The sequence below is a fragment of the Dermacentor andersoni genome, chromosome 5, assembly GCF_023375885.2.
Source record: "Dermacentor andersoni chromosome 5, qqDerAnde1_hic_scaffold, whole genome shotgun sequence".
Classification (NCBI taxonomy): domain Eukaryota; kingdom Metazoa; phylum Arthropoda; class Arachnida; order Ixodida; family Ixodidae; genus Dermacentor; species Dermacentor andersoni.
Window position 1 is genome coordinate 189,275,016 of NC_092818.1, and position 26,588 is coordinate 189,301,603.

Below are 26,588 nucleotides of genomic sequence, written 5' to 3' on the forward strand. Positions count from 1 at the left end.
GTGGTGGCGGAAGCGGCGACTCAGTGAGCGTCGCGGAAGGTAGTAGACCCGTCCAGTGACTCCGGTTTTTCCGTTTCTTTCTTTTTCGAGAAGCGGCGCGCCGCCTTGTCCACAAAAGTCCGCACGGACGCGCGCTTCGGAGGCAGATGCTGCACTGAGCTTGCCTGAAGAACAACAAAGATCTCCACACCGTTGCAACTTTCTCCGAGAGAGAGAAATACACACTCTCTCGACAGCCCTCGGCGCTGCTCGCTTACTTCACGACCATTCGAAGGACAAGCATCGCTCAGAAGCTGTGAAGGTGAGTTGGCATTTTTGCTTTGTAAAGTGCGAATTGTTCTCTAGACAGAAGTTAATGAGGCAGAGTCTATGATTTCTGTTTAAGGTAGTTAGAAAACGCTACCGTTGATTGTGATACGAACTAAAGTGAACATTAGTGAGTTTCTTCTTGTGGCGGGGGACGTTTACTTGAGTTTGAGTAGCTCGTTCAGTATTTTACTCCGCAGCATAAACTTCATCGCAAGACATGCCCTTGCACCTCCAGGAGAGTAAGCGATTCTTGTCAGCTATGCTCAGTCTATCCCAGTTTTGTATCATATTTAGACGAGGCGACACTGTAGCGCATTGATTTTCGGCGGTGTTATCTGCGCAACCAGACGTGCTCTCTGGGAAGCACTAGTCCCAGCCGTGAGAGATATGCGTTTAAATGTTTATTTCCATTGTTAAGGGAAACAAGAAAGCTTGGTTTGGCAACTTCATATCGTGCATTAAGAACATTTCATTCACAACCAATCTAAGATGTCGTCGTAACGCCTTTATCGGCGTCGTTCGGGAGCAAGAAAGGTGCGGTACTTTTGCGGAGACGTGTGCAGTAGGAAACGCAAAGCCTAACTCTGTGAGAGTCAGTGGAGTGACTTTTTCTTGTATTTTTGTGGAGCACACAGTTTTTTTTTTTTTTCAGTGCCCACTACGCGAAGAACTCTTGCTCCCAAAAAATAGTACCACCATTTCTATCTCAGTAACACCAATGTCTCGGTCATATGCATTTCTGTTGCTATGTAAGTATTGTGTAGCAACGCTTGTGAGCACACTAGCAGCTGTCGCATGCAGAAATGTCATAGGAATTTTGTTTTTGAGTGTTACTGCTACTTGCGCTGGGACAGCGGTCGTCGTAACCTCAGTCGTGCTAATCTGTTGTAGGCAAAGTGAATCGCAGGAAAAATGTTTAAAGCAAGGCAGCCAAGAAAAAAAATTTCTCACGACTTGACAGTCTTAAACTTAGTGCTTAAATGCGTTAATCCTTGGGGGAAGCATGACCGATTGAGTTCTGGGAACGATACGTCGGCTACTGCATGATTTCACTTTTTCTCGAATATCCTGTGCTGATCTCTGGTTCACTGCAAATCTAGTCCTAATTGCTGGGCTTCGGAAAAGAATAAATGTAAATGTATATTTCAAAGCTCGAGCAGCATTTCATAGGTATCGCTAGCAAATTTGCTATATTACTCCTTCAGTTTATTTGTTACATATGGCGCCTGTACCATCATCTAAGAGGCAATTTAGTGCCAGGTATCACTCGAAAGAATTAATTTTATTTTTTGTGTTGTGGAATTCGTTGAACTATGTGCCACGTCGCCGAACTATCAGATGAACTCTGAAATATCTCAAGGCACCCATGGTAGGCAAGCGAGCGTCCAGTGGTAGGTACGTGCGTCAAGCGTAAAACGTTTCTTTTTCTCCGCAATCTCTCACGTGTTTTACTTTCGTCTTGCTGTGGCGCAAGTTAGCACTCCTAACTATGGCGGTACTGGCACCAAATGCAGCGCGCTTCGGAAGCGGAGCCAAGAGCACGTTTACTCCGGCGGAGAGAGTAAGTAGAGGGGCCCGATCCTACTGCCATGGAGAAAATTGAGTAAAGTAGGCTCTTAGGCGACCTCAGAATATTATTAAGGAGTTCGAGGGGTGTAGTGCGCAAGTGCTGCTGTCGCATTGAATTACTTGCGAATTTCGTGGACCCTACAGATACAAAAGGCTTTTTGGATATCAAGATAAATAATTCGCTACCATTTATGTGAACAGGATAGCACTTTTAAACTTCGTGCACTATTTAGCGTAGATATTTGTAACAAAAGAAGTAAGGATCCGGAGCACAGCGTTAAAGTAACCGACATCAGAAAAAAGGTGATTGCTTGTGTATGAACGGACACTCAGAGCACATAACGTGAAATTATTTCGTGAAGAAAACTAGTACACAAGAGCTCTAAAGAGACATGAAATATGTCATGTGCTCTTTTAAGGGATAAGAATATCCGTAAGGAACCTTGGCAGCATCGTGTTTATTATGAAGGAGCGAATATATGTTTTACTAAAGGTGAACATTATTCTTTTCCGTGTGCTTGCACGCATCATTTCTTATGGAATAAAGCAAGGAGACTTGCCTTGAGTCAAGGACACTTCGCGAAGAGAGGTTGCGGAATGAGGAAGAATTATTCATAACATAGAGTGCGAAACGCGGATTCTAATGTCCATCAACCTTGTCGACTGAGCAGTATGGCTGTAAGTAGCCGTCTAATGTGTCGCAGACGCAATCACAAGCATTTGAAAATCTAGATAGAGCTATGAGGGACGAACTTAGCGTCAACTAGTGGTAGGTATTAGGACTTTTGAAAACCTAAGGTGGGGAAAGATGCAGGCTTCTGAAGGGCGCACGCCTTCATTCGCAGATTTCAAGCTATACGACGAGAGAAAGCCAGAAATCTAATCAAATGATGTAAAAACTTTTCAAAGACAAGTTTCTTCACTAACGAAATGCAGCCTTGAATGTAAACTCCAGAAAGGAGGACGGAATTCTACAAAAAAAAATGGATCTCGCCCTCGACAGACCGATATCCTCAATAGAGTCCGCATATCTGCGGTAAATTCAGGGTGCTTCAAACGAGGATGGAACTTCTTACTGCAGTTTCTCTTACGTGTGATGACGACGATGAATTAGTTAATTACGTACTGAGGGTACTGACAGTGAATTCTGCGGTTTCTTCGCGCTCAGATGAAGCATCTTTCAGCATTTCTTGTAAAATGAAGTTTGTTTCTAGCTCGTTTGTGCCAAGAAATTTTAGAAGGGAAAACCTACGTTTGCAACTTAATAAATCAGGCGGGATGCATTGTCCGTTTTCTGTTTTCTGGTCGTTTAGTTCAGAGTAGGGCTTCTTTTGTTTTCCTGCTTACTATACTGATGAGTTACAGGAGGCTTTTTTGACGGCGCTAATTTGCTTGGCATCCTCAGTTCAACAATCACTTTGTTTTGGTTTTAATTGAAACATAGCTTTATTGCAAGCTGCTCACTGCTAAACCCGCTTCTTTGAGTGTAATTGAATATTCGGTGAAATTTTGGTGCGTTTCTTGGCTTAAAGCGAAAAAAAAAGTATATGAATATGAAAATGCATTGGTCTAAAAAATCTGAAGCTTCAGAAATAGGTTCCTTTTAGGCAAATCGAGACCAATCCTTCCTTCTAAGTTTCGTTTCCCATTTTCTTTCGTCCAGCTTATGTCCACTGATCGTTCTATGGGCATTTTTCGTTGGTTTAAGGTAAAAAGCGTCAGCATAGTAGACGGTCAGCTGAATCGCGAAACAATGAACAAAACCAAAGACGAGGCACACATGCGACTATCGAATGCATCTTGTTAAAGTTGAAACACATAGCTATAGAGCACAGTGCCGGCAGTGATGGGAAGAGCGTTATGAGCTGGAAGTCGTTGGCACCGTCCAGCTTATCAAGCTTGTTTTTCTCTGCGCAGAACTTTAGTTTTACTTCACAAAGCAATGTGCGGGGTACTAGAGCACATCGATGCACTTTCTGGCTTCGGCTGTATCTCCTATCGCTCGGTATCTCTTGCTGCTAATGCAAAGGGCACCAGATGGCGCGCGCGACGTCAAATCAGTCCCTCCTAACACCACCCCCTCTCCACCCCTGCTCCTTGATATATAGTTATATAGTCCATGCATGTGTTTCGCCCTAAACAGAATACAAGTAGACAGCAATGTACACTGTATTTTCGCATGGCGCATTTGCTTCGCGACTAAAATGACCCTTTACTGGGTACACATGCCGACTATAGAGACGCGATTTTGTAGCGATACCTTTCCTGATGCTAATCCTATTGCGATTTTCGCGCCTCATAAGTAGTCAGAGTGAAAGCAACGCTCCGCTCCCATTGTCAATGAGATGAGCCAGCCGTGAACGGTGGATCATAAGATTGGCCTAAAATCAAGCGGAAGGCATCACTACAATGTCGCGGCCCAGCTTAGATTAAAATAAAGAAGGAAACTGCTGGGACGTCAACCGACTAGACGAACTCTCACGCAATCTCTTTCCCCAACGTGGGAAGGATGGGAGGCAGCCCTGTCCAGCTCAACCCTCAAGGACCAGCGAGCCCTCGTGGAAAGAGCTAGGGCGGCGGCCTTAGCCAGCGGAATTCCGGAATAAGAATCCGACCACCCTTCTCCTAACTCCCCTCTCCTTTTTTTTTTCTTTAAATAAAACGTTTTCATCATCATCCCCCACAAGTACATCTCGTTATGCTTTTGAGCAATGAGATAGCTACGGGCATGGTGGAGGTCGGCAGTACATAATCATCACATATCTGATAAGGTTGGCGTACTTGTGCAGATTCTGTGACTAGATGCTCAGATAATTGTGTACTTCCTTCTAATTGAATCATCAGTAGCGAGATAACAATATCAGATTTATATCGGAAGAGAAATTCAGACAGTAAGCCTATAGTTGACAACATGGTGAGTTTCAGCAGAAACCATGATATTAAATACCAAGAGATTACACGATGCAGCATGGTGTAAATGTTATCCTCTGTATTGCGGCTTTACACAGCGTGTCTGGCTGAATTCAGGTTATAAAACAAGCAATAAAGCCCGATCTCATGCTTCTAATCGCTGAGAATGCAATTACGCAGCAACTTAACTTTTTAACATCTGTAACTACATTTTCGAAAGTAGAACAGAAATGAGACTTTTACTTAAGAACCGATGACAATTCTATGTTTTCAGAAGATGATCTGCTTGCGTCAACACTACATTAATGGTCTCAGAAGCCAGGATGACGGCCAGCCCACACGCTTTTCGTAGCGGGGCTGAAGTCCAGCATCCCACGTATAGTATTTCTGATTCAGTACTCGGATAATATTCAACTGCAGTCATGCGCCACTGACAGTGCGCGATATTATTTTGTACATTCGTTGGCCGTAGACCATGAACACTTGCTAAATTTAAAAAGGCAGTAGCGGATGTGGCATATTAAAGAGATAGAACTATCTACAGAAGTCACATAAGCTCTAATGGCAGCAACTCTGCGGAACCTTCCCGCTCCAATGGCGTAAATGAAAGCCCGAATTTGAAAATTGCAAATTCCGTCGTGGGTAAAAGTCTGCCCATTAAGATGCGCATGCACATCGTGTTGCCCCATGACATTCGTATGTAGGGATTATAATTAGTGTCACTTCTACATCGCAATTCAATAGCAGGCCTTGTTGTGTCAATTGTAAGATATGAGCAAATATGCTGCGACATAATTCACTTGTGGAGGCAACGTGCGGGGAGTAACGGGGGATCTGAGAAAACTGCACGCTTTTCGAAGTGACCGAGGGAGCCGTCCCAGGTGACCCTTCTTTTCAGTGTGATTTGCTTTATCTTCGTGCCAGATGTCATTAGCTTAGAAGTGGTTTATCAAAGGGACAGATGGCTACTCGCTTTGTCAAATTCTAAAAGGAGAAATGCACGATGACAGGACAATGGCTGCGCCTTAGCACTTTCTTCTGAAGGCAATTTGGTAACATTCTTCAAACCCGTTGAAGTCAATGGTCGTATTGCTGATCGTGTATGACTACATCGTAACGTACAGACATGAGCTTATTCAAAGTTGATAATTGCAACCATTCACCAAGTCGAAGAGCAAGGAACTGAACTTTTGTCGTTTCAGGGATCTTTACGGTTTTTCTGGTCGCGATGAGCCGGAAAAGTGTCAGTTATCTGTTAAATATGCTGCGCATGACAAAGACATCGTGGGTAGATTGCCGGAATATTGCCGTCCAATGTGTTAATTGTGCGTGTGTGGCCTCCTGTGAATCAGGAACGAATCAAAAACATTGTAGTTGCCAACTTATATTTTTCATTGAACAAGGTATCATAAAGCACTTGACTACAAGACATTAACTTCCCATGTATTCTCATAGAGGCGTCTAATATCATATAATATTACGTTCTGATAATCAATAGCCAATCTATTCTTCGTGTCGTACATGGAGCCTGTTTTTGAGGATTTGCAAGCAGAGAGAGAGAGGGAAGAGAATGCATAGAAAGGCAGGGCGGCTAACCAGAGGAAGTTCCGGTTGGCTACCCTGCACAAGCACAAGCAAAAATTCTAATTGACATTAAGAAAAAGTAATGGAGCTGGGCAGGTCATGTAATGCGTAGGTTAGATAACCGGTAGACCGTTAGGGTTGCAGAATGTGTGCCACGAGAAGGGAAACGTAGTCGACGACGGCAAAAGACTAGGTGGGGTGATGAAATTAAGAAATCCGCAGGCGCAAGTTGGAATCGGTTGGCGCAGCACAGGGGCAATTGGAGATCGGAGGGAGAGGCCGTCGTCCTGCATTGAACTTAAAATAGGTTGATGAGGATGATGGTGATGATGAAGCAAAAAGACATAAAATTTTCAGTACTACTACGTACTACTAATTTTTCTGCCACTCTTGCTGCAACCAGAGTATTAGGGCCCCAGTGTTTCATTCTCATACAGCTGGTAATTGCAATCTTGCTATATATATCGTGCATAAAAAAGGCAGCCAGCCTAATAAGGAATTTTCTAGTACGGGCTTTACTTTCTTGCTACGGTTTTACGGTCCTTACTTTCTTCCTTTGTGACTTAACAATATTACTTCTTGAGTAAAAATAAGTAGCCATCTCTAACAATTTTGGACAGACTCCTTTATTGTTTCCTTTTTTTTCAGTTAGTTGTCAGTTCAAGTGGCGAGCATCTCCGTTCATAAAAAGATAAGTCAGTTTACATGACAGCCAGTCAAAGAGATGCCGAATAAATACCAACCCTGCATAGATAGCAGTGCCGTCGGTTTCTCAGCTCCCGGAAAAGTCGGTCACATTCGAAGGCAGCTCAACTGCCGAGTATCGTTTTGCCGACACCACTTCATGGCAAGCAAGGAGTCGTGTTCCGCCCGATGGTAATCGTGCGGAAAGAAGCGGAAGAGTTTGGCCGCTTCGGCTTTGTCCTTTAGGCTGGCCAGGTTGCCTCCCTCCGAGCGGGTCTGATTTAGGTCCGATGTATTTTTGAAATGCGCCGAGGCTCGCTTCCACTCTCCGTGCGAACTGGCACCGTGCATCAGTGCATCCGGAAACAAGCCCCCACCTGGCCCACTCCACCTACACTTCCTTCCTCCTTCCTCCAGTAACAACAATGACGCTAAATTAAGCGCGCTGACGGTCGAAACGGCACGTACAGCCTCCTATACTCCTACCCACCCCCCGCCCACGTCGCGACCCACCAGCATGCAACTAAGTCGTGATCTCACAGAAAGGGTGGCTCCTCTGCGCGGCAGATATGGTTATCCGAGATAAATATTACGCTGCAGGCCTGGCTATTAGCTCAGTTCTAACCACAAATCCTATATAGAGTGCGGGACCCCGTCACCAGCGTGCAACGGCCGGCAGATAAAATGCGTCTTGCACTGCGAACCCCATTTTTACGTTGTTTCGCTAGAACCAATATAATTGTCTTTAACTTGTAGCGTATTATGTGGGTCATTCTATGCATGCAATGCTCCGTTAAGCTTGTGCCTCTTGTGGTGATGTTCGAAGACAGCGCACCCTTCTCCATATGTGGGACAGAGGTTTGTGGGGGCAATGCAACTTACAAAAAGACTTCCACTTTAAATACTGCAGCACGTTGATACTACGCAGTCTTCTGTATACGTCGCGCCTTCCTTAAGCCGTTCAATGTCTTGGTGCTCTTGTACTATTACTCTGTATTGCTCTGAACAACAGTGCCACCTCATAAACCACCTGGGCTCCACACCGAAGCGATATAAAGATTGATGTAGCGGAGGGTATTTGTTCGAGACTTGCCGGTCAACCATCCTCATTCACTGGACGTAACCTGCATGACGTTCCACTCTTGTGGGAACCTAGTATGGAGAATGTTTTAAATCGAGGAGTTGCAAGTGGTGATGGCTTAGTGCGAACTATCCTCATGGCGTGGGTCTGACGGTATTACGTACGTAGCTCCTGGAGACCTCGGTCAAACAGCCCGCATGCTTATCTGGAGGTTTATGACAATTCATGGCGTGAGAGTGGTTCCAGCTGCACGAAAGTCCAGCCGACCCAACCCGCTGCTCAAATCACACAAATCAGCCCTAGAAGCGGCGTCTTATCGTCTTATTGCCAAGACCTAGGTATGGAGACCGACAGGATGGCGCTGACACGTCTGGAGTCGTATCTACAGAATTAGGAAATACACCCTAACATCCCCACCTGCTGCTATGTTCCACGTCGGCGGGCACAAGATCGAAAGGTGGAACATGGGAATGTTGAACATTCGCCGCCATTGTCGCAATGAGCGCTAGCTAACACTGCCGGACTCAATCTTGTACGCATACGCAAATACTCAAGAAGACGCTGAAGAAGGTGGCCGCAGGTGTAGTTTAATTAACAACTAATTGCGCGCGTAAGCGTAAGAGGTTCCTTCAGCTCCCGCCTGCGGCAACTTGTATTTTCGTCCGCGTTAATTTCGATTTACTTATTCGTACGTTTCAAATAAAACATAATTTTTCGTACGCTTTCGTTGGATTGATTTCCTGGTTATCTTTTTTTTATGCGGTTGCAACTAAATTATATAATTGTAATAGCAGGTGCTACCTGCTTCTCAAGACAACTACGGTTTGTTTAAAGCATGATGCGCTTTTCCACTTCATTCCGAGCGTTTTCAATACAGGAATCTTAGCTCTTGTGACAAGTGTTTCAAAGATAATAAAGATCAACACGAATCTAGAAGAAAATTCAACAGAAGTGGAGCACAAGTAATCAGCTGACAGCCTAAAATAATAAACACAGTGAAATATTTTGAAGTGCGCGCAGTGATGCTTTCAAATACTCTATGTTGAGTGGACCTGATGGTGAATATGAGAACTTCTGCACTCACGCGGGTCTCGCAGGCAGAGCAAAAATGTTTGTTTTTGTTGGGGAAAGCAACACGCAGACATTTGATACACCACGAAATGGTAATTTCAAACTGAACCAGCGGAAAAGGAAAAAAAATGTAGGCATTATGCACTGTGGGAATCGATGTTGGATGCAACATTTTTCAGGGACTGGTTTTCGAGCATAATTTGGGCTTTAACAAAGAGTAACCAGATGTGCGAACCATGTGTGAGGCGAGCACAGGGGATTGTGTATGTGTCACGCAAGTGTGTTTGTGACAAAAACGTATGTGGGACTACAGCAGAAAGGTAACGATGACGGTGACGACAATAGTATGACGACGGCTGCAATGGCTTGACGACTGATTTGTTACATTCTGGCGAAGAAGCGTCATGTTTTTGCGCCGCACATGTCACGTCATTAATCTCTTGCCATAGTTATGTTCGAGCAGCAAACTGTTCACAAGCTATGCCAAAATTTAAAAACTATGTCATGCGGATGCACAGCGTGTAATGAGACTCTGACGTGGCGATATCACGAGTGCGAAGGCGATGTGTGATCGAGTGTTTTCAGCGCAAACAAGAAAGCGAAAGTAACACACGTGAAAACATGACAAGCGCTAAGAGTCATATGCGATAAGAGTCACCGATATATGATGCTTGTCGATGTTTATTAAATGACGAGACCATGTGAACATAGGCCACCGAAGCACCGACTATCTCAACCATCGAAAACAAACTCAAGCGACAAAAGAATGTAAGAAAAAGCAAAACAAACAGACGGAAAAAGGAAAAGAAGCAGTAAGGAAAAATGTGGAGAAAGTGAGCATTACTTCACTCAAGCGTCGCCCGCTGCAATATACATCGCCAGAGCGTGCTGTATGGGCGACATGCCAACGTCCAGTCACAGCATGCGTTACCGTAATGATCTTTATCTGTAGAGCCAGGGCATAAAACACAAAAGAGAGTGCAAAATAAAGCACACACAAAATTGTTCAGGTTCACATAAACGTGTACAAAGTCCGATACTGAGTAAATTCACGATGCACGATGAATCATATTTCAAAAAGACTGCATAAGATCACTATTTCTCAGAAAGCCATGAACAGTTGCGACAGCATGTCTTTGTCTGGGCATTAACATGGATCAAGAACCCTTTGCACAGATGAAGTGCGCCTTTCCAGCTCGTTCAAGCAGCTGTGCAGGGCATTTCGCTGGCGATTGCATGGGGGTGATATGTGCATTGGTACACAGTATGGGTACACATCTTTAAAGGGACACTAAAGTAAAGCACTATATCAGTGTAGGCTGAAGTATTGTTAGACAGCTCTGTTGTCGTCAATCTCACCATAATAGTTTGACTACTAGAACAGCTAATGAAGGTCAAAGTTCCATAATTTTAACCTCCTGCCGGAACACCAACGCTGGTACGTCAGTGTCACGACACGGATTTCAAGTAATTTTTTCATGTTTAGCCTGCGTTGGCTCAGTGAACGTTCCCAAGACTTGCCATGTTCATTTCTTGGCTCCCTTAAAACACAATGTAGTCCATTTTTACTAATAAAGAAATGCGTAGGACTCAGCAGATGCCGTCAAATTTCCTGACGGCATGGTGAGATGATTCGGCAACTTCAGGCGGCGTCGCCACACGTATTTCATTTTCACGCCTTTTCTGGCTTAGTGCCAAGTGTCTTCCCGCGGTAAGAGTTGCGTTTGTGGTATTGTAGGAGGGTAATTTACTAATACAGGGGAAATTATTTTTCTCTATAGAGTCCTTTCTAGTATACATTTACGGATTTTAAACCTTTTGTGTCACGGTGACACGTATGCATTCTGAAGGAAGAATTGGCACATACCTAGTGGTACATACCCAGTTGCACAAGAATAGCACATTCGAAATATAAGAAATAAAATAAAATCAATGAAGCCGTTGAATACCATGCACAATTCGATTAAAAGGTCTGTCAGTTTTAGAGGTACCTATTCAAATGAACAGTACAACATTTAGAAGTATATTTAGAGGTACTTAAGGTAAACAATTATAGCTACATTCAAGGCGCCATGTACATTTTTCATGTCTGAAATTATTGTTTGATCCCACAGTAGAGTTGCGCTCACAGCTACTAATTATTCGGCAAGAATCGAACCATACTATCCCGCCCGCCGTAAGAATAAAATCTGGGATAGATCCAAATGATGCTCCGCATTAAAAGCGAGAAATTAACTAGTTGCTGTGTACAAAACTAATAAATCGAAGGTTGCGGGCAGGAATACGTGTCTCGCCCCCAAGGTCTTCGACTGTTGTCAAACACTGCAAGTGTTGTAGTAAATACTGCGTCCTGTCGTCACGTAGGTAGCAAAGTCCACCATTTGTGTAACGACTACCGTGCTCAATGCATACAGCTGCCGCCTCAGATGCTTAATGGGTGTCGCCACGTACATCGGTATAAAAGCCATTACCTCTGAGAGTATGTGCCTTTCTGGTTAAGAATTCACGAGAATCTTCTACATAGCCATAAAATATATAAACGAATAAGTGGTCGGATACTTTCTTCTCTATGTATTATTATCCATAGCTTGTCAGTGCGTGGTCAAACCACCTTAGTTTTCCCTAATACTTTACTTCAGCGTGCGTTATCTTTGCCGGCCGTCTTGCGCGGGAGGCCTTTCGGCGCCTTTCTTTTTCTTCATCTGTGCGCGCTTGGCCATTGCAATCTTTCCACGCAATGTATTAGAGATCCCAAGTAGTGAGGCACCACCAAGTGGGCTGGTGCATCTGTCGCTGAAAAGTTTACCTTGTACACAGCCGCGTATACGTACTATTTTATGAGAGAGAACACCAATGGCACGTCCATATCATGACCTCCTAAACATGTGGCACACAATAAATCATCGGTTCCGATCTAATGGGACGCATGGCACAATACCTTTAGCTTGTATTGCAGTCTTAATTTAAATCATTTAAACAAATCATGACTAGAGTATTCACTAATGCTCGTTTCTCTTTGACAACAATGGTTTACTTCAGCTTTTTTGCGAGATTTCCACTGTCCTGCCGACCTTCATTGCAGTGATTACGCTTGCCACCTTAGCTTCTACGTAGAACCTTTGATATATTTAAGGGGGACGTATTTCCAGTGTCTATTTTCTTATTTCCTCGAAAAAATTTCTTCGAGACTGGTTTACAGTGATTGTGCCAAGTGCATGGTAGGAGGGATCAACTTTTTCCTCAGAACGCCTATGTTTGCTTATGACCATTTCCATTCATATGCTTGTTTCAGAGGGGTGTGTCATTTGGTTCGCAGGTTTCGACACTGCTACAGCGAACCAAGAATAGACAAAAAATCTCAAAAGATAAAAGCGTAGGAGCTTTCTGTTGTTTAAGGAGCATTATTTAGCACCACACAGCCTTGATCATGCCTTTATCCTATAGTGGCAAATTAGAGAGAATGAAACGATAAATAAAGGCATCAGAGAAAGATAAACTAGAACTCAATATATCGCGGTTTTTATCCTTCTAAACCAGCCACAAAAATATGCAGGAGTTCTTGAGCAAGAAATTACATCAATACATTGTGCGCGTTATGCAGTGTGACAGCACATAAGATTCAGCACTGAGAAATATATATTTTTTGAATGAGTAACACACGGCCGATTACACGGCATTCAGATTTAGAAGACCTGTGTGCTGTATTAAGTCCACATTCTGGAAGCCTTAGAATAGTAACACGGCATGTGAGCGAGCTTCAATATTCCTGGCCATAAATGACACCCGACCGCATGAACTCAAACATGATGGTCGACCACACACTGGTCTGTTAGAGGTTGCAGTGCTCTTTATTTTTCATCCTACACGGGCACCTTAAAAATTCTAAGTTCCTTACAATATACCTGCGCTGTGTTTTTTGAGGGACTCAGCACTTTTTAAAAAAGTGTCATCTCCTTCATTACCTGTCAGTTTCTTCAGATGTCACTGCTTTGAGTGTCTGTGTTTGTCGGAAATGTCTTGGGTATGTAGGGGTGCTTTATCGTTGCCATCACTTTTATGGTGGTCTTCTTTCGTGCGTGCAAATAACGATTCCTAATGTAATCATTCTTGCAGAATGAGGGCCACCATGCTGTTGGTGGGCTTTATGTTAGCCTCCTTGGCAGCCATCAGTGCTCAAGAAGCAAGTGACGACGTTGTTCAGACCATCACTGGTGCTGTGCGGGGTGTCGATGTTCCCACGACGACAGGGTCAGTGCGTGCCTACCTAGGCGTTCCCTTCGCGGAGCCCCCGGTTGGAGAGCTTCGCTTCAAAAAACCAGTGCCGAAGATGCCATGGAAGGGCGTTTACAACGCTACCTCGCAGCCACCACTTTGCCCTCAGATGCCCGTTCGAATCAACAATTTCTTTCTTATTAGGGCCTCGGATCCTGTGTCCGAAGATTGCCTATACGTGAACGTGTTCGTTCCGACCAGGAACGACTCCAGCTTGCTACCCGTGATCGTCTACCTGCCAGGTGGTGGCTTCTCCTACGGCGGCATCTCTATCGGAGCCATGGACACATCTGAGCTGGCAGTGAGAGGCAACGTCATCACGGTCGCCGTCGGTTACAGGTTGGGCGCCTTCGGATTTCTCTACATGGATATCGAAGACGCTCCGGGAAACATGGGGCTCTACGACCAGCTTCTAGCACTCAAGTGGGTTAGGAACAACATACGCGCATTCGGTGGTGACCCCTCCAGGGTGACGCTGATGGGCGAAAGTGCCGGCTCCATTGCAGTTGGCATGCAGTTGATATCGCCCAAGAGCAAGGGCCTGTTCAAGCGTGCCGTAATGCAGAGCGGCAGCCCATTCACCGCCGCTGTGGTGAGTGATCAGAAGCAGGGGCTTTTCAGAGCTTACCTGCTTAGCAGAGCGCTAGGTTGCGATGGAGGTGAGGCCAAGAACAACGCTGAAGACGTTGTCAAGTGTCTCAAGTCCAAGCCTTTCATGGACATCTTGAACGCCACAGAGAGCTTCAACGCCGGTGGCTTGGACTCGTTCTTCCCCGTTTTCGGCGAGGAGATGCTGCCCGAAAAACCTGCGACCGCACTGAAACGTGGAATCGTCAACGCCGACGAGCTCCTGGCCGGCATCTGCGAATCAGAAGGCGACCTTTTTCTCTACTTCCTGTTCAACAAGCTTCGCGACATGAACTCCATCGAAGACGTGATGAGCGGAGAGATGATATTTCTCATCAAAGCTCTCATCACCTCGACCATGGAGGTCGACCCGGATCCTATCATCAAGTACTACTTCAACGGCGTGAATGTTACCCAAGGAAGAGAGCCCGTCTATATTGGTTCCTCACTAATCGGAGACATGCAGTTCGGGTGTCCGACGCTGGGTTTCGCGAAGAGGTTCCTCCGCACAGATAGGTCGGTTTACATGTACCAATGGTCGCAGCAGGCTTCCTTCGTTGACTGGCCGGAGTGGACGCGACCAACGCACGGAGACGACATCTTCTTCAGCCTTGGCTCCGGTCTCAAATTGGCTAAGAACGCCACCAGAGATGACATCAAGGCCACAGAAAACTTCATACACATATTGTCCACCTTCAGTCACACAGGGTAAGGCTTCGTTCTGATTTACTGACGGTCCGGCAACTAGTTGAAATTGTAAATTTTGCGAATGCAACGACCGCATTGCATTAACACGCTGCGCATCTTTTCAGTAAACCTTTAAGGGGAAACCAGATACAACGCATTTCCGGCGTACCTTGCGTGATAACCAGGCTGTTGCCATAAGACATGGTACATTTACTCTTCAGTTGGTAACCACGAGGAATACATCTAGCCGGTGCACTGCGTAGTCACTTCGTAGCGTTGAATGGACACACCAATGCCATCCGACAGTACGCGGGTAATACGCCGGAAATACGTTATTTATTAACTACCTTCAATGACACGTTATGTGTAGCTATCCACTGACCTATATTCAATAACGCACGAATTTCGTGGAATTACCGGTGATCGATGATTGTCAATGGAACAGTATGCAGAAGTGTCTCAGTACTTACAATCTCAGTCTCAGTACAATGTCGCTCATACACTACTGGAATATTACTACGTTTGCTTTTATGCTGGGGGGTGCAATAGCGGTTGAATACGTTCACGCGAGACAAGTACGTGAAAACTCTAGGTTGTGAATCTATGAGCGACATGTTTACTATGAGGAAGCATCGCACATACGCAAATAGCAAGACTAATCACGCGACCAACTTGTGCTCATTTTTCTCAGCTTTCTAACTCTTAAGCCGTTTTAGGCTGAGAGAACAATTTTACCTCAGTACCGTACCTCGTGTCATTTTCGGGATATTATCTACAAAATTGCGCCTATTTTTATTTTAGTTTTGCCTGTTGACAAAATTAAAGGCTGGTTTAAAATAAATTTGACGTTTCCAAACAGCCGTCATTTTTGTAGTCATTTACATGTTATGATAAGTTGCACATTTTTTCATGAGATCTCTGGCGAACGCCATGCAGGTCGATTATTATGCTACATATCCATAGATCGATTCAGTCACCAGGTTGGCCTCATCTGCATGAGAACTCGATTTGCTATGCATTTGGTTCGTAAATAAATGCATTCGTGTGCAGTAATAAATGCATTTGTGTGCAGTAATAAATGCATCAATTGAGCCTCGTGCATGTCGCGTGCATATGTCGAAAACCTCGCACATAATTTTCACTGACGCAGCTTCGTTTTACGCACACTATCTTAATGCACATTCCGCCCGCTTTATACTCCTCAAGCGACAGCGTCGTTGGCGCATTTGCAGCAATATTTGTAGTCAGCGCGACGTAGCTATACCAGAAGTTGCGAACCTTATCGCATTAAACATCTTGAAAAACAAATGACCAACTCGATGTTCACAGGATTACCGTTTTTGTATTGTCTTTCTTTCTTTTTTGCCTTCCAGAGTGCCAAAAGTTCTCGACAACACCAGCTGGCCGAAATTCAATGACGAAGAGCAGTACCTAGACCTTCGGCGGGAGGGAAACGTGGTCAAGAAGCGTTTGCTTCAGCCTGCATGTGAATTTTGGGGCAAGGTGCGTCCTTACGAATGAAGATGTGTTCCATAAAGCCTGCTACAGAAAGCATCGATGACCATAGCAAATAACATTGCACTCTTGTGATAGCTGACGAGTGGGCTCTGACTGGAGAGGTTTCAATGAAATGCCTACATTGTATGATTGCATCTTCATGACATCTCCAGCCAGAGGTCATTCCAAATTATATATATATATATATATATATATATACATATGTTGTGTACCTGTCAGAGATTATATAGCAATATTTACAATACTAGTGCAGATATATTTACATAGTTATCTTGTACATAACCAGAAAACAAAATATTGCAGCGTGTTAAGAATTTCAACAAATCCAGGAATTGTCACTCCTTAAAATGTCACCTACATGCAGTTAAAAAGTCTCATATTTCTTGTTCATGTATGATGCAGTGCATCGGGTATGACACAATTTTGTTTGTCTTGGAGAGACTTCCTTTTGTAACCCTTAGTTGTTATTGCTTTACTTGTGAAAGCAAGATGTCAAAAGTCATGAATGACTGTCTTTAAGGCTGTTAGCTATTAATTGTTATTCTGTTAATGTGTTATCTACCATGTGGGCTCGATTTAGTATCTGAAAATTTGAACTTGCTCGCATTATATGCGATGACATTTATACTTTGTTATCATGGCTACGTACACGAAAACTACACGGGAATTATGAGAAGGATGTGTATCCAGCGGCAGACATTTTGTGGTCCTGCATAAAAATCTACATTCTCGGCAACGTCTAAAACAGTTTTACAAATTTCCAGTACCTTTTCCTTACATCAGTGATTACAGATTCTTATTTACGCATGTTTGGAAGCGCCTACTTTTCAAAGCATGAGCGTGTTACACAGCAAACCAATTGGCGTACTTAGAAAGTTATGTGTCATCTTGTTTTCGCGTAAGGAACTGCAGCAGTCTCGCTGTAAACGTGAGATCACAAAGGAGTGGGCGCTGTTTGCGATCTCATCCGACAAAAATGTCGGAGGCCTAGATATGTAACGATATATCCAAAAGGATGAACTATTTTCTTCCACGTGAGCTTGAAAGTCTAAAAGTTCAGCACGCAAAGTCAACGACACGTAGTGGCACTGAAATTTATATTTAGCATAAATAAAAGCATGAGAGATGCAATAAGCAGGACAAACGTCTTTCCTGTTTCGCGTTGCCCCGTGTACGTCACATTGTCGCCGTTTGCGCCTGAGTGCGGAGGGTCGGAATGACAAAATTCGCAGTTAACTAAGCTAAGCAGTGACATACTCTGAAGTAAAGCCGTTCGTATAAGTGTGGTAGATTTTTTTTTTTTTTTTGCTCACATTCAACGTTATGCTGCGAGCCCGGCACCTAGTCCGTTTATGTAGATTACAGTAATAAGGTGCATGTAAATGGGTCGTTACAATTTCCCAAGTGTCTATTAAATAACCGGCTCTAATGTAGCCTACCTTTCCATCTGTGTGCAGTTAATAAACGAACGAGCAACATGCGAGCACTGCCCTTTGATTCAGTGCAAGTGAAGTCCTATCCTTGAGTATAACGAGAAATCTGTTGGTCGGTATTCGTTGACTTTGTAATGCGCTTTGCACAACTAGCATCCACGAAAGGACCCGCCAGATAAGGACGACTGGCAGCAAGTCAGTGTCGTCCTCAACAGCCTGAACAGCCTCCTTAGAGGATATGTTGTAATAGAAGTTCTATGACGTTGAGAAGATCTATGACGTTGAGATCTGTCATCGTTGTCTGGTGTGTCTTTTCCTGGTTGCTAGCTGTAGTCAGTGCATTACACGATGAAATCCTAACTTTACATCTGGGTTTCAAATTGAGGCTTGTATGCTAATGTCACCAATACAAGAAAGTATCCATATCTCAGCAGCTACAGGAAAATACCGCTTCTTTCGTTCAGTAGACGACCGCTTGGGCTTTTCCAGACAGTGTGTTGTGTGCCGTGAACATGCATCGCATATAGTGCCATGACACTGTACAGATATATGAAAAAGTTAACTGGACACATTGCAACAAAAGTTGTCCGTGATCTTGTTATCTCGCAAGCATACACTTTGCACACTCAATGCATGTTTTTATTTATCTAATCGTAATCTGCGGGCACCATCAGCACTGTTTCTCCGCAAGCATCATTGGTCTTCTCAGGGCGTGATGAAAATGCAGCACTTGGTGAAGACCAATTTCTGTTGAAGCGATCACATTGCCGCTCATTTTCTTGCTTGTGCATCATTCTGTGTGCGACACACATCTTGCATTTGTATAAGCACTACTTTTCGACACAAACATCTTTTTAGGTATTTTTTGAGCACAGAAATATACCTACATCAAAGTAGGCACAACCGCAGCGATTTGCGCCTGTTGGTCTACCGTGCTAAAATATTTTTTGTATCGGGAGTACATGGAAAGAAGAAACACAACGGAAAACAGAGCGCTCTGCCTTCCTTTGTGTTTCTCTTCCCACGTACTTGCGCTATTAAAAATATTTTATCAAAGTAGGACTAGTGAGACATGTTTACATGGTGTCATGCAATTATGTCAAACACTCGAACCCGGAACATGCACGCGCTTCAGGATGCAAAATTCTTTCGTTTGTATTATAAGCAGCTAATATAAACACTGGCACTCTTAACTGTTCATTAGCACCGCTCTCAGGGAACCTAAATAACGTGGAACTCTAGCCACCAGGCTCATCTCGTTCATCTAAAAAAATGTAAACTCATCACATTATTTGTTGGCATTTAAGAGATATATCTGCAACATCGTTGGAACAAAATCAGCATTGTGAACGCAATGTCCTATTAAAATGTGTGTTCACCCGCTGTTTGTTGCTTCAGTAAGTTTATTGGCATAGCGAATCCCACTATCATTCCCCAGCCTGCTCGAATATTAACATCAAATGGTATTCCCTATGTCGACCCTTCAAGAATCGTAAGTACAATGTTCTTTGTTGATATACGAATATTCTTGCTTCACGGCAGGTTATCACTCTAGTCGCTGGCAAAACATGCTGACACTGCACCCGTATTGACACAAGTATTTGACATCACTTATGTTTTCTTCTGGATTATCTGGAAGATCGGATGTTCTTCTTTATTAAATGTGTGGGCAGGAGGGGTTAGCAGTTGGGTGATACCCGCTACGCCTTATCTCTTAGACAAACAGTACTTATAAAAAATTAGCCGGCTAAACGAAACAACAACAAATGACAGGGACAGTACGGAAAAAAATATAGACTGGCTAAGACTGACTCAAGAAAGCGATACAACGTCAACATAAAAGGTAAATGTAGGTCCTAAAGCACTAGCACAGAATTCACATAGAGTTCGAACTGGCGTTTATTACACTCCAGACCCGTTCCCTAGCATGAAGTCTCATGTTCATGTCAGGCCCATTTTTCGGAGTGCATTGACGTGCCTCATTGCGTCAGCCGTCAAGATAAAACTTGGAAAAATTATTTTCTTGCATAATCTATTTCAGACTTTTGCCAAATGCTTACGTTACAGCTGCCAACAAGAGGTGCAGGGGAAAATACGCTAAATTGCAGTGCATTACAGTGCACTGTTAAAAGATCTGTGACCATGGACCTTGGCAAACTAAGAAGCCGCATTATAGCGCACCAATTCTCCATGCGATTGTTCAGTGATTAGTGAAATAAACGAGGTGTTCCCGTGTCGCTGTCGCGATTCATTCTCCCCACCAATTAACTTTCAGTAGCAATATCAGAACTTATTGGGTTCAACATCCCACAGCAACGGCTGTGCTATGCGAAGCGCCGTAGCGCAATGCTTTCGAAACAATTTTGAGCAGCTGACCATCTCTAACTGCACCATAAGATATCTGTGCAGGTACGCTGCTTCTATATGAATGCGGCTGCCGTGACCAGGATTCCAACTCGCAACCTCGCACTTCGTAGAGGCCGTCAAAACCGCTTATTATCCGCGGCGGGCACGATAGCTATCTATTTTTTTTTTCTAGATGCAAACTTTTCCATAACCCGAATTCAAATGTGAAAGTTGAAGCACGCCATCAGAAATATACCATCCAGGCGTGGATCTCCGCGCTTATCGCTAAGGCTGCACTGTTCCCAAGCGAACGCGGCCACAGCTGACTGATGTGCGGACTGACTTACAAACGTGGCACGCGAAACTCCAAACACTCGCTAGGCCATTCCAGACTTTGCGCTGAAGTCCAGGAAACTACCCGAGACCGCACTTGTTTCTTCTTATCGCGAACCAGTCGTTGGCGAGAAATGAGCACAGTCTGGCGGCAGCGAACTTCGGAAACCAGCGCGCCGGAGACAACGTCGCCACCTGGAAGAAGCGAGGGCAACTAGGCAAAGCAACACGCGGAGACGAGTTATTCGTCATACAAGGAAATAAACAAGACTGGAAATAAACAGAGCAAGCGATGAAGGACGTGTATATGCAGTTGCTGTGGGCACCGACAGAGAGCGCGCGTTCTTTTGTCATGGTGCGAGCCAGAGACAGGCAGTTGTTGCAAATGACGGCAGACTCCGTGCTAAAGCCCTCAAAATTTAACCCCTATTATCCAGCGGACTGTACGCAAAGCATTGGCCGGCGGAAATTTAAGTCGCGAACATGTCCTAAATATTATATACATAAGAAATAATATTGATAATTAGTTCCCGCTGAGCCTGCTTACTGTAAACATTCAAAATTTCAAAAGCTCGCAGCATACGTGGCGTCCCTATCTGCTAACTTGAAAGACCGGCACAACAAGCACTCCTTTCGATGTCCTGCTCCAATCTGTGTACGTGGACAGGGCCGGTCACCCTCCATCTATTAAATTAACACGCTACATTAGAAGTATAGCCGCGTAGTCGGACTCGGGAGTTCTCTTTTATCTTTGTTCTTAGCGACTATAGGCACATCTGGCGGTAGGTATTATAGTTTCTTGGTTTTCTTTTCGTTTTTTTTTTATTGAAACGCAACGAACACTGCTGTCTTGCGTTGCTAACAACAAAATTACATTTTCCGGGCCGTTTTACTTTGTTACATAAACGGCGCACATTGGCCCACATGCCTTCAGTTAAAACTATATGGTGTGCTACTCCATCTGTCAGCCCCCTTCTTAATTTTGCATTACCCGCAGTTCTTGGTTCTGATCAGAACCACATAGACTTCAGAAAGGGCAGAAGGTATTCCTTGCTTCTACAAGTCATGACATATTCCCTATATTAAAACGCCGTCTGAACTCATAGATAGGATCTCCTCAAAAGTTGCTTAATTAACAGCCCTAAATTCAAGATAAGGCAGTTGATGAAGTATACAGAAATTTTTTTACCTACTTCCATAAAATTTGTACATGTATACTTTCGCTATTCTTATACTTTCACATTCTTTCACACCTTGTGCCAGCGTACTAGATGCAGTGAAACAGCTGTTTCTAAAAACCTGGCCCTCGACGTTTATGTACCGTTGAAGTATACTAGCAATGCAGAAAACAGGGGGAACAAGATAGCATGCTTAGCCGTTGTCTCTACGTGAAAAATCAGGGGGATATAAGAGGCAAGATAATTTTTAATACATATCATTTAAGTTGTGCTGGAACAAGTATTTACTAAATATGAGCCCACACTGAACAAAAAAAAAACCGGGTAACAAGAACGAAAAGGTCAGTCGGTTAACATAAATGCCCTAAATTGGTTCAGAACATAAATAACACAAAACACATGGGAACATAACGCAACCTTAGTTAATTTTTATTCGCAATAAGGAGCTGGAACCATCAGCTCCTCCCGTACTTGAATTGCATGCAGAGGAAGATGTCTTCACGTGAAGCACCACAGTCAGGTGCTTAATAAGACGTTACATTTGAGTACTTGAGGACAGAAAGCGTTACGTTCGTAGGAGTTGTTCGTTTCCTCAGTAGCGTCGCGTTGATCACCATTATGATTCTCTGCGGCCGTATAAGGACCAGCTTTGGAGCTGTTCTAGTGCACGAATGGTTGCGAATCAGAGACGAAGACTTTCGCTTCTAGAAAAGGATTACAGCGTTCCATAAAACTAACAAGAGCGTGATTTTAAAGCGAAACTTTATTTGCTTATACTTGGCAGAGTATGGCGTGGCTTCTGGCTGCTGCCTGCTAGGCCGGTCACTATCTCGGTGGATATATATGGGAACATTATATAGGAAGGTTATATGTGCGGCGAATAAAAATAGCAACGAACCGGCTTGTATGCTGACCGACAAAGTAGTGCAAGTAGGCGCACCTTTCTTCTGCGTAAGAAAACAATAAATTCCTGCACAATACCTGTAAATGTATGTTGGCACAGAGGCATCTCTAAAGCACACCAGCCTGTTAATAGAATGGCGCATGATATTCAGCGGATCCTTCCATTTACCTAATCTTCATTGATTCAGCCATTCGGTATGTGTCATAGGATGTGTGTATAGGCCAATTCTCCAGAATGGGTATGTGACACTGTGACACAAGTGTTACATAATCCTTAAATGTTGCTGGATAGGTGTCGTTCTTTACTGTGCAAAACACCTGTCATCACCATGCCTTCCTTGACAAGTATTATGCATCGCCTACGCCCTCATGACATCGCTGCGTATGCGTCTCACATTCTGTGTCCTCCTGATTTGGCGTTTTGATTTCGGCATAGCTTGTAAATAATTATGTGCATAGACATAAAAAATCAAGATACGATTTTTATGGTGGACGGACATAAACACTGCATGAGACTGCACGTGCCATGAATTGGATGAAATTAAACAATATTGTACGTATCGTGGTTAGTTGTAGAGCATTCAATTATCCGCACTTTACTAACGCATTGCTTCAGATAGATTCCAACATGTGCATTGTGTCATCCTTTTCTTTGTTTGTTTAGGTTGCCCGTAGAAATTTATATAAAATGCGGTGAGAGAAGTGTAAAATAGATAGCAACACGCTTGCATTTTAATAGAAGAAAACAATGAGAGACAAATGTGAGCTGCTCAAAATTTTGGATTTCTTCTGCATAAACTTTGATATGAGAAAACGTCGATAAACTTCGAGATAAACTTCGATAAAGTTCGAGATGATAAATATGCTCTCCTTCCCGAAGTAACAGAGCAGATGGCCAGTTTTAAAGAAGAGCGTGTTTCTAGGACAAACAAAAGTATTTTTCAGCTCAAATGATCCGCGAGGTGTAGGTACCACATGGAGGTCAGTTATCCATGGAGTTACCAAGAGTCAAACACAACTCGACGGTATAACAATGGCAGTATCGATCAACGAATGCCGGTTAAGAAGGGTGCCAGCCACGGAGAAATAATCTCTCCGTTATTAGTGACTGCATGCTTGTCAGAAAGTATCCTAGATTGATCATGATTAGGCGTAAGCGTTAATAAACAATACCTCAGGGACCTGCAGTTTTCAGATGACATTGCTCTGTTCAGCGACACTAGAGATGCCTTACAAACATGATAGCGGTCAGAAATAGCATAGCTTAAGGATATCTCAGTAGAATAATATGCAGCAAACTAAATTGAGTGGCGCCACAAAAGAAGTGGTTTTTGTGATTAGTAGCCATTGCCTTGAAACAGTGAAGCAACGCATTTATCTACACCACGGAGACAGAGGGGACTAGTATCATGAAAAGAAAATTTCCAAAAAAGTACAAATAAGTTGAACGCGTATGGCAGGCATTCAAAAGTAGTGACGGTAGCTTGCCGATATCCTTGAAAAAAAGGTTTTTGACCACTGCATTATGCCAACGCTAACCAGTGTGGCCGAATCTTATAGGATGACGAAAAAAGTTTAGAATCGAGCATCGTGGCAACTACCACTGAAAAAAGAAAGTAACAGTAACGTGAGAAGACAGGAAGATGACAGTGTGGACGGCAGTATATTTTTAAATGAAGTTGTGAGAATGAACCTCTCCGAACTGCACATTGGATTATGAAGGACGCCGTAGTGCGGGACCTGGCTTTAATTTTTACTACCTGTGGTTCTTTAACGTGAAGAATCCGAATCACGGTGCACTAGTGCACTTGCATTGCGCCCCCACCGAAGTGCGGCCGCAATGGTCGGGAATCAAACCCGCGGCCTCAGCAGCACAACGCCACAGCCACTAAGCTACCGTGCCGAGTAGCAGGATATTCTAGTTGAGATTACAAAGAAATTGAGTTGGGCAGGTCACGGGCAGGGCATACAGCCGGTGGCATATTATAGTCCGAGAACGGGTGCTTGCCAAAGAAAATGCTGTCGAAAGCGGCATCATATTAGATCACTTCATTAGATCGTGAAATTAAGAGGCACAGGATTCATGGAGTCGGGCGACGGAAGGAAGGTTAATTTGGCACCGCTGAAAGTGGCCTTCTGTCGACAGTGCACAAAAATATAGGTGATGACGATGGCGATAATGATGAACGGCAGCATTGCTACGGCATGCGTTTTGCTCACTGCTAGAATTTTTAATGAATGCAGATATACCGATGTTGCAATGTTGCGCATCTGCGCAACTCTTCAAGTGCTTGTCGAAGCTGGAAAAAAGCTCTACCTTTTGTGTACACAAAGTATCAGTGTATATTTCAGCGCACTAGTTAATTGTCAGGACTGCATTTTTAATTGGCCCAATGTTACGGGCATGAGTGAGCAAGAAGTTCAGAAAATGCGAATGCTCCATCACAATGTCAACACATTGCGACGCTCCCAATTTTGCTCTTCATAGCCTTCCACGCGTATGCAAATAATATACTTGACATACGTGGCACATTATGAGATCTCTACAACATTATGTACTGGAACTCACGAGTGTCATTGAATTGTTCATTTCATGCGTTCCTTTAGAGAATTTTACGTAGACAGTCGTGCAAGGCGAGGCATTATTACTGTTTATCTTGCTATCTACATTAGGCTGTCGTCATCATTCATGTATTCATTTGTCAGCTTACTCTTGTATAAAAAGCTCTTGTATGATGTCGAAGACGTTAAAATGCCATAATATAATCCGTCCTTCTTCAAGAGTCTTCTGGTGTAGCAGTCGAGGCAGTATTCGAGTTCTTCCGTTGTGACCAGGAACAAGTATAATTTTGGAGTCGCTTAATGAAGAAACGCCTTGACAAAAACAAGTGTAACAAGCATACTTATGATTACAATGCTTATTCATGCGTTCTTAAAACTATTGTTTCAATGCTTCGTCTTAACAGGCCGTCTTTACCATGAAGGCCCCTCTGCAGTGACTTCTTTTCTTAAATTGTCAAGTCGGTAAGTCTATTTTCTTACAACTTTTGTTTACTTACAGCAAAGCAGACGGTCGTGCAAGAAACGACTAGCTGCGGGCCTGGATACAATGACGTACTGCTGACTGCAGCGCTGACCTACATTTATATGATCTCTTTTTACATCAAGTGTCATAATAAACTCCTGAGGCTGGTCCTCCATGAGCGCAAATGTACTGCCGTTTCTTTGCTGGCACAACGTGCAAGTATTCAAAAACATAAGCGACGTATCACTACCGGAATCTGAGCGGCTCCCTGAAGGGCTATCTGAGCATGCATATTTCTGATAACGTGATAAACACTTGGCTGGAAATCGATGAATGAGTGTAGAAGATCGAAGCGCGTGCGAACAATGTTCGCGCATTTCAGTGCCGGACCCTTCTTAACCTTGCCAGCACTTATGAGCTTACAGCCGAATGCTCATTTGAGGAAAAACCCCAGAGTTTGCAAAAGACGGCGGAAGGTAGTTCTCCTTTCTTATTCTCCTCGCCCAAGTTCTTAACGCCCCGTATGGCGAGAAAATTGCTCGAAGGACACCGGCACGTCATTGAGACACGATAGCCGTGAAGCGGGGCGCCTGTAGCAGTAACGAGCATCGCTAACCAGATCTACCTGCTGCAGCATCGTGCGCGTGGCGACTGTGTCTCTATGCGCATTTTCGCTTCGAAAAATGAGCTCTCTTCAAATAAGCTGAACTGTTGCCTCGCAACACTAACGGGTCCAAGAATGGCACCTCCTGAGAGCTTCTGTGATCAGCTTCGTCGCATCAGGTGTCGTTAAAGTCGATGTTCCCAGCAATCTTCCGGCACAGCTCCAAGACAGGCCACTGTTGAATACACCGGTGACTGCACGGCGCTCTTAGAACTGAAGAAACGGTAAGTAAAACCCTTCTTGGTCATCTGTTTGTGTGAGCTGCATTGCATGTAAGGTCCGTTGGAAACTCACACATTTAATTACAACGAATGGAGTGTGCTGCTAGCACTGCTGTCGTGCGACGGTGACCTTTCATCTGCATTCGCACCTTAAGACGCCACATGGGTGAATC

General features: G+C 43.9%; 1 protein-coding gene across 1 annotated transcript; it reads left to right on the forward strand.

Annotated features, from left to right (window-relative positions):
* On the forward strand, positions 1-25,719 carry LOC126532316 (acetylcholinesterase-like). Its single transcript, XM_050180009.3, has 4 exons — positions 1-301; positions 13,322-14,815; positions 16,168-16,297; positions 25,567-25,719. Exons 2-4 carry the CDS (start codon positions 13,323-13,325, stop codon positions 25,627-25,629), a joined length of 1,686 nt encoding a protein of 561 aa, XP_050035966.1. The 5' UTR covers positions 1-301; position 13,322; the 3' UTR covers positions 25,630-25,719.
* Positions 25,720-26,588: the final 869 nt, after the last annotated feature.

What these genes read in the sequence shown, in the direction of transcription:
- LOC126532316 (XM_050180009.3), top strand. Translation starts at nt 13,323, where the DNA reads ATGAGGGCCACCATGCTGTTGGTGGGCTTTATGTTAGCCTCCTTGGCA. An exon ending in TCCACCTTCAGTCACACAGG is followed by an intron (nt 14,816 to 16,167) that starts GTAAGGCTTCGT and finishes TTTGCCTTCCAG; the next exon opens with AGTGCCAAAAGTTCTCGACA. An exon ending in CATGTGAATTTTGGGGCAAG is followed by an intron (nt 16,298 to 25,566) that starts GTGCGTCCTTAC and finishes GTTTACTTACAG; the next exon opens with CAAAGCAGACGGTCGTGCAA.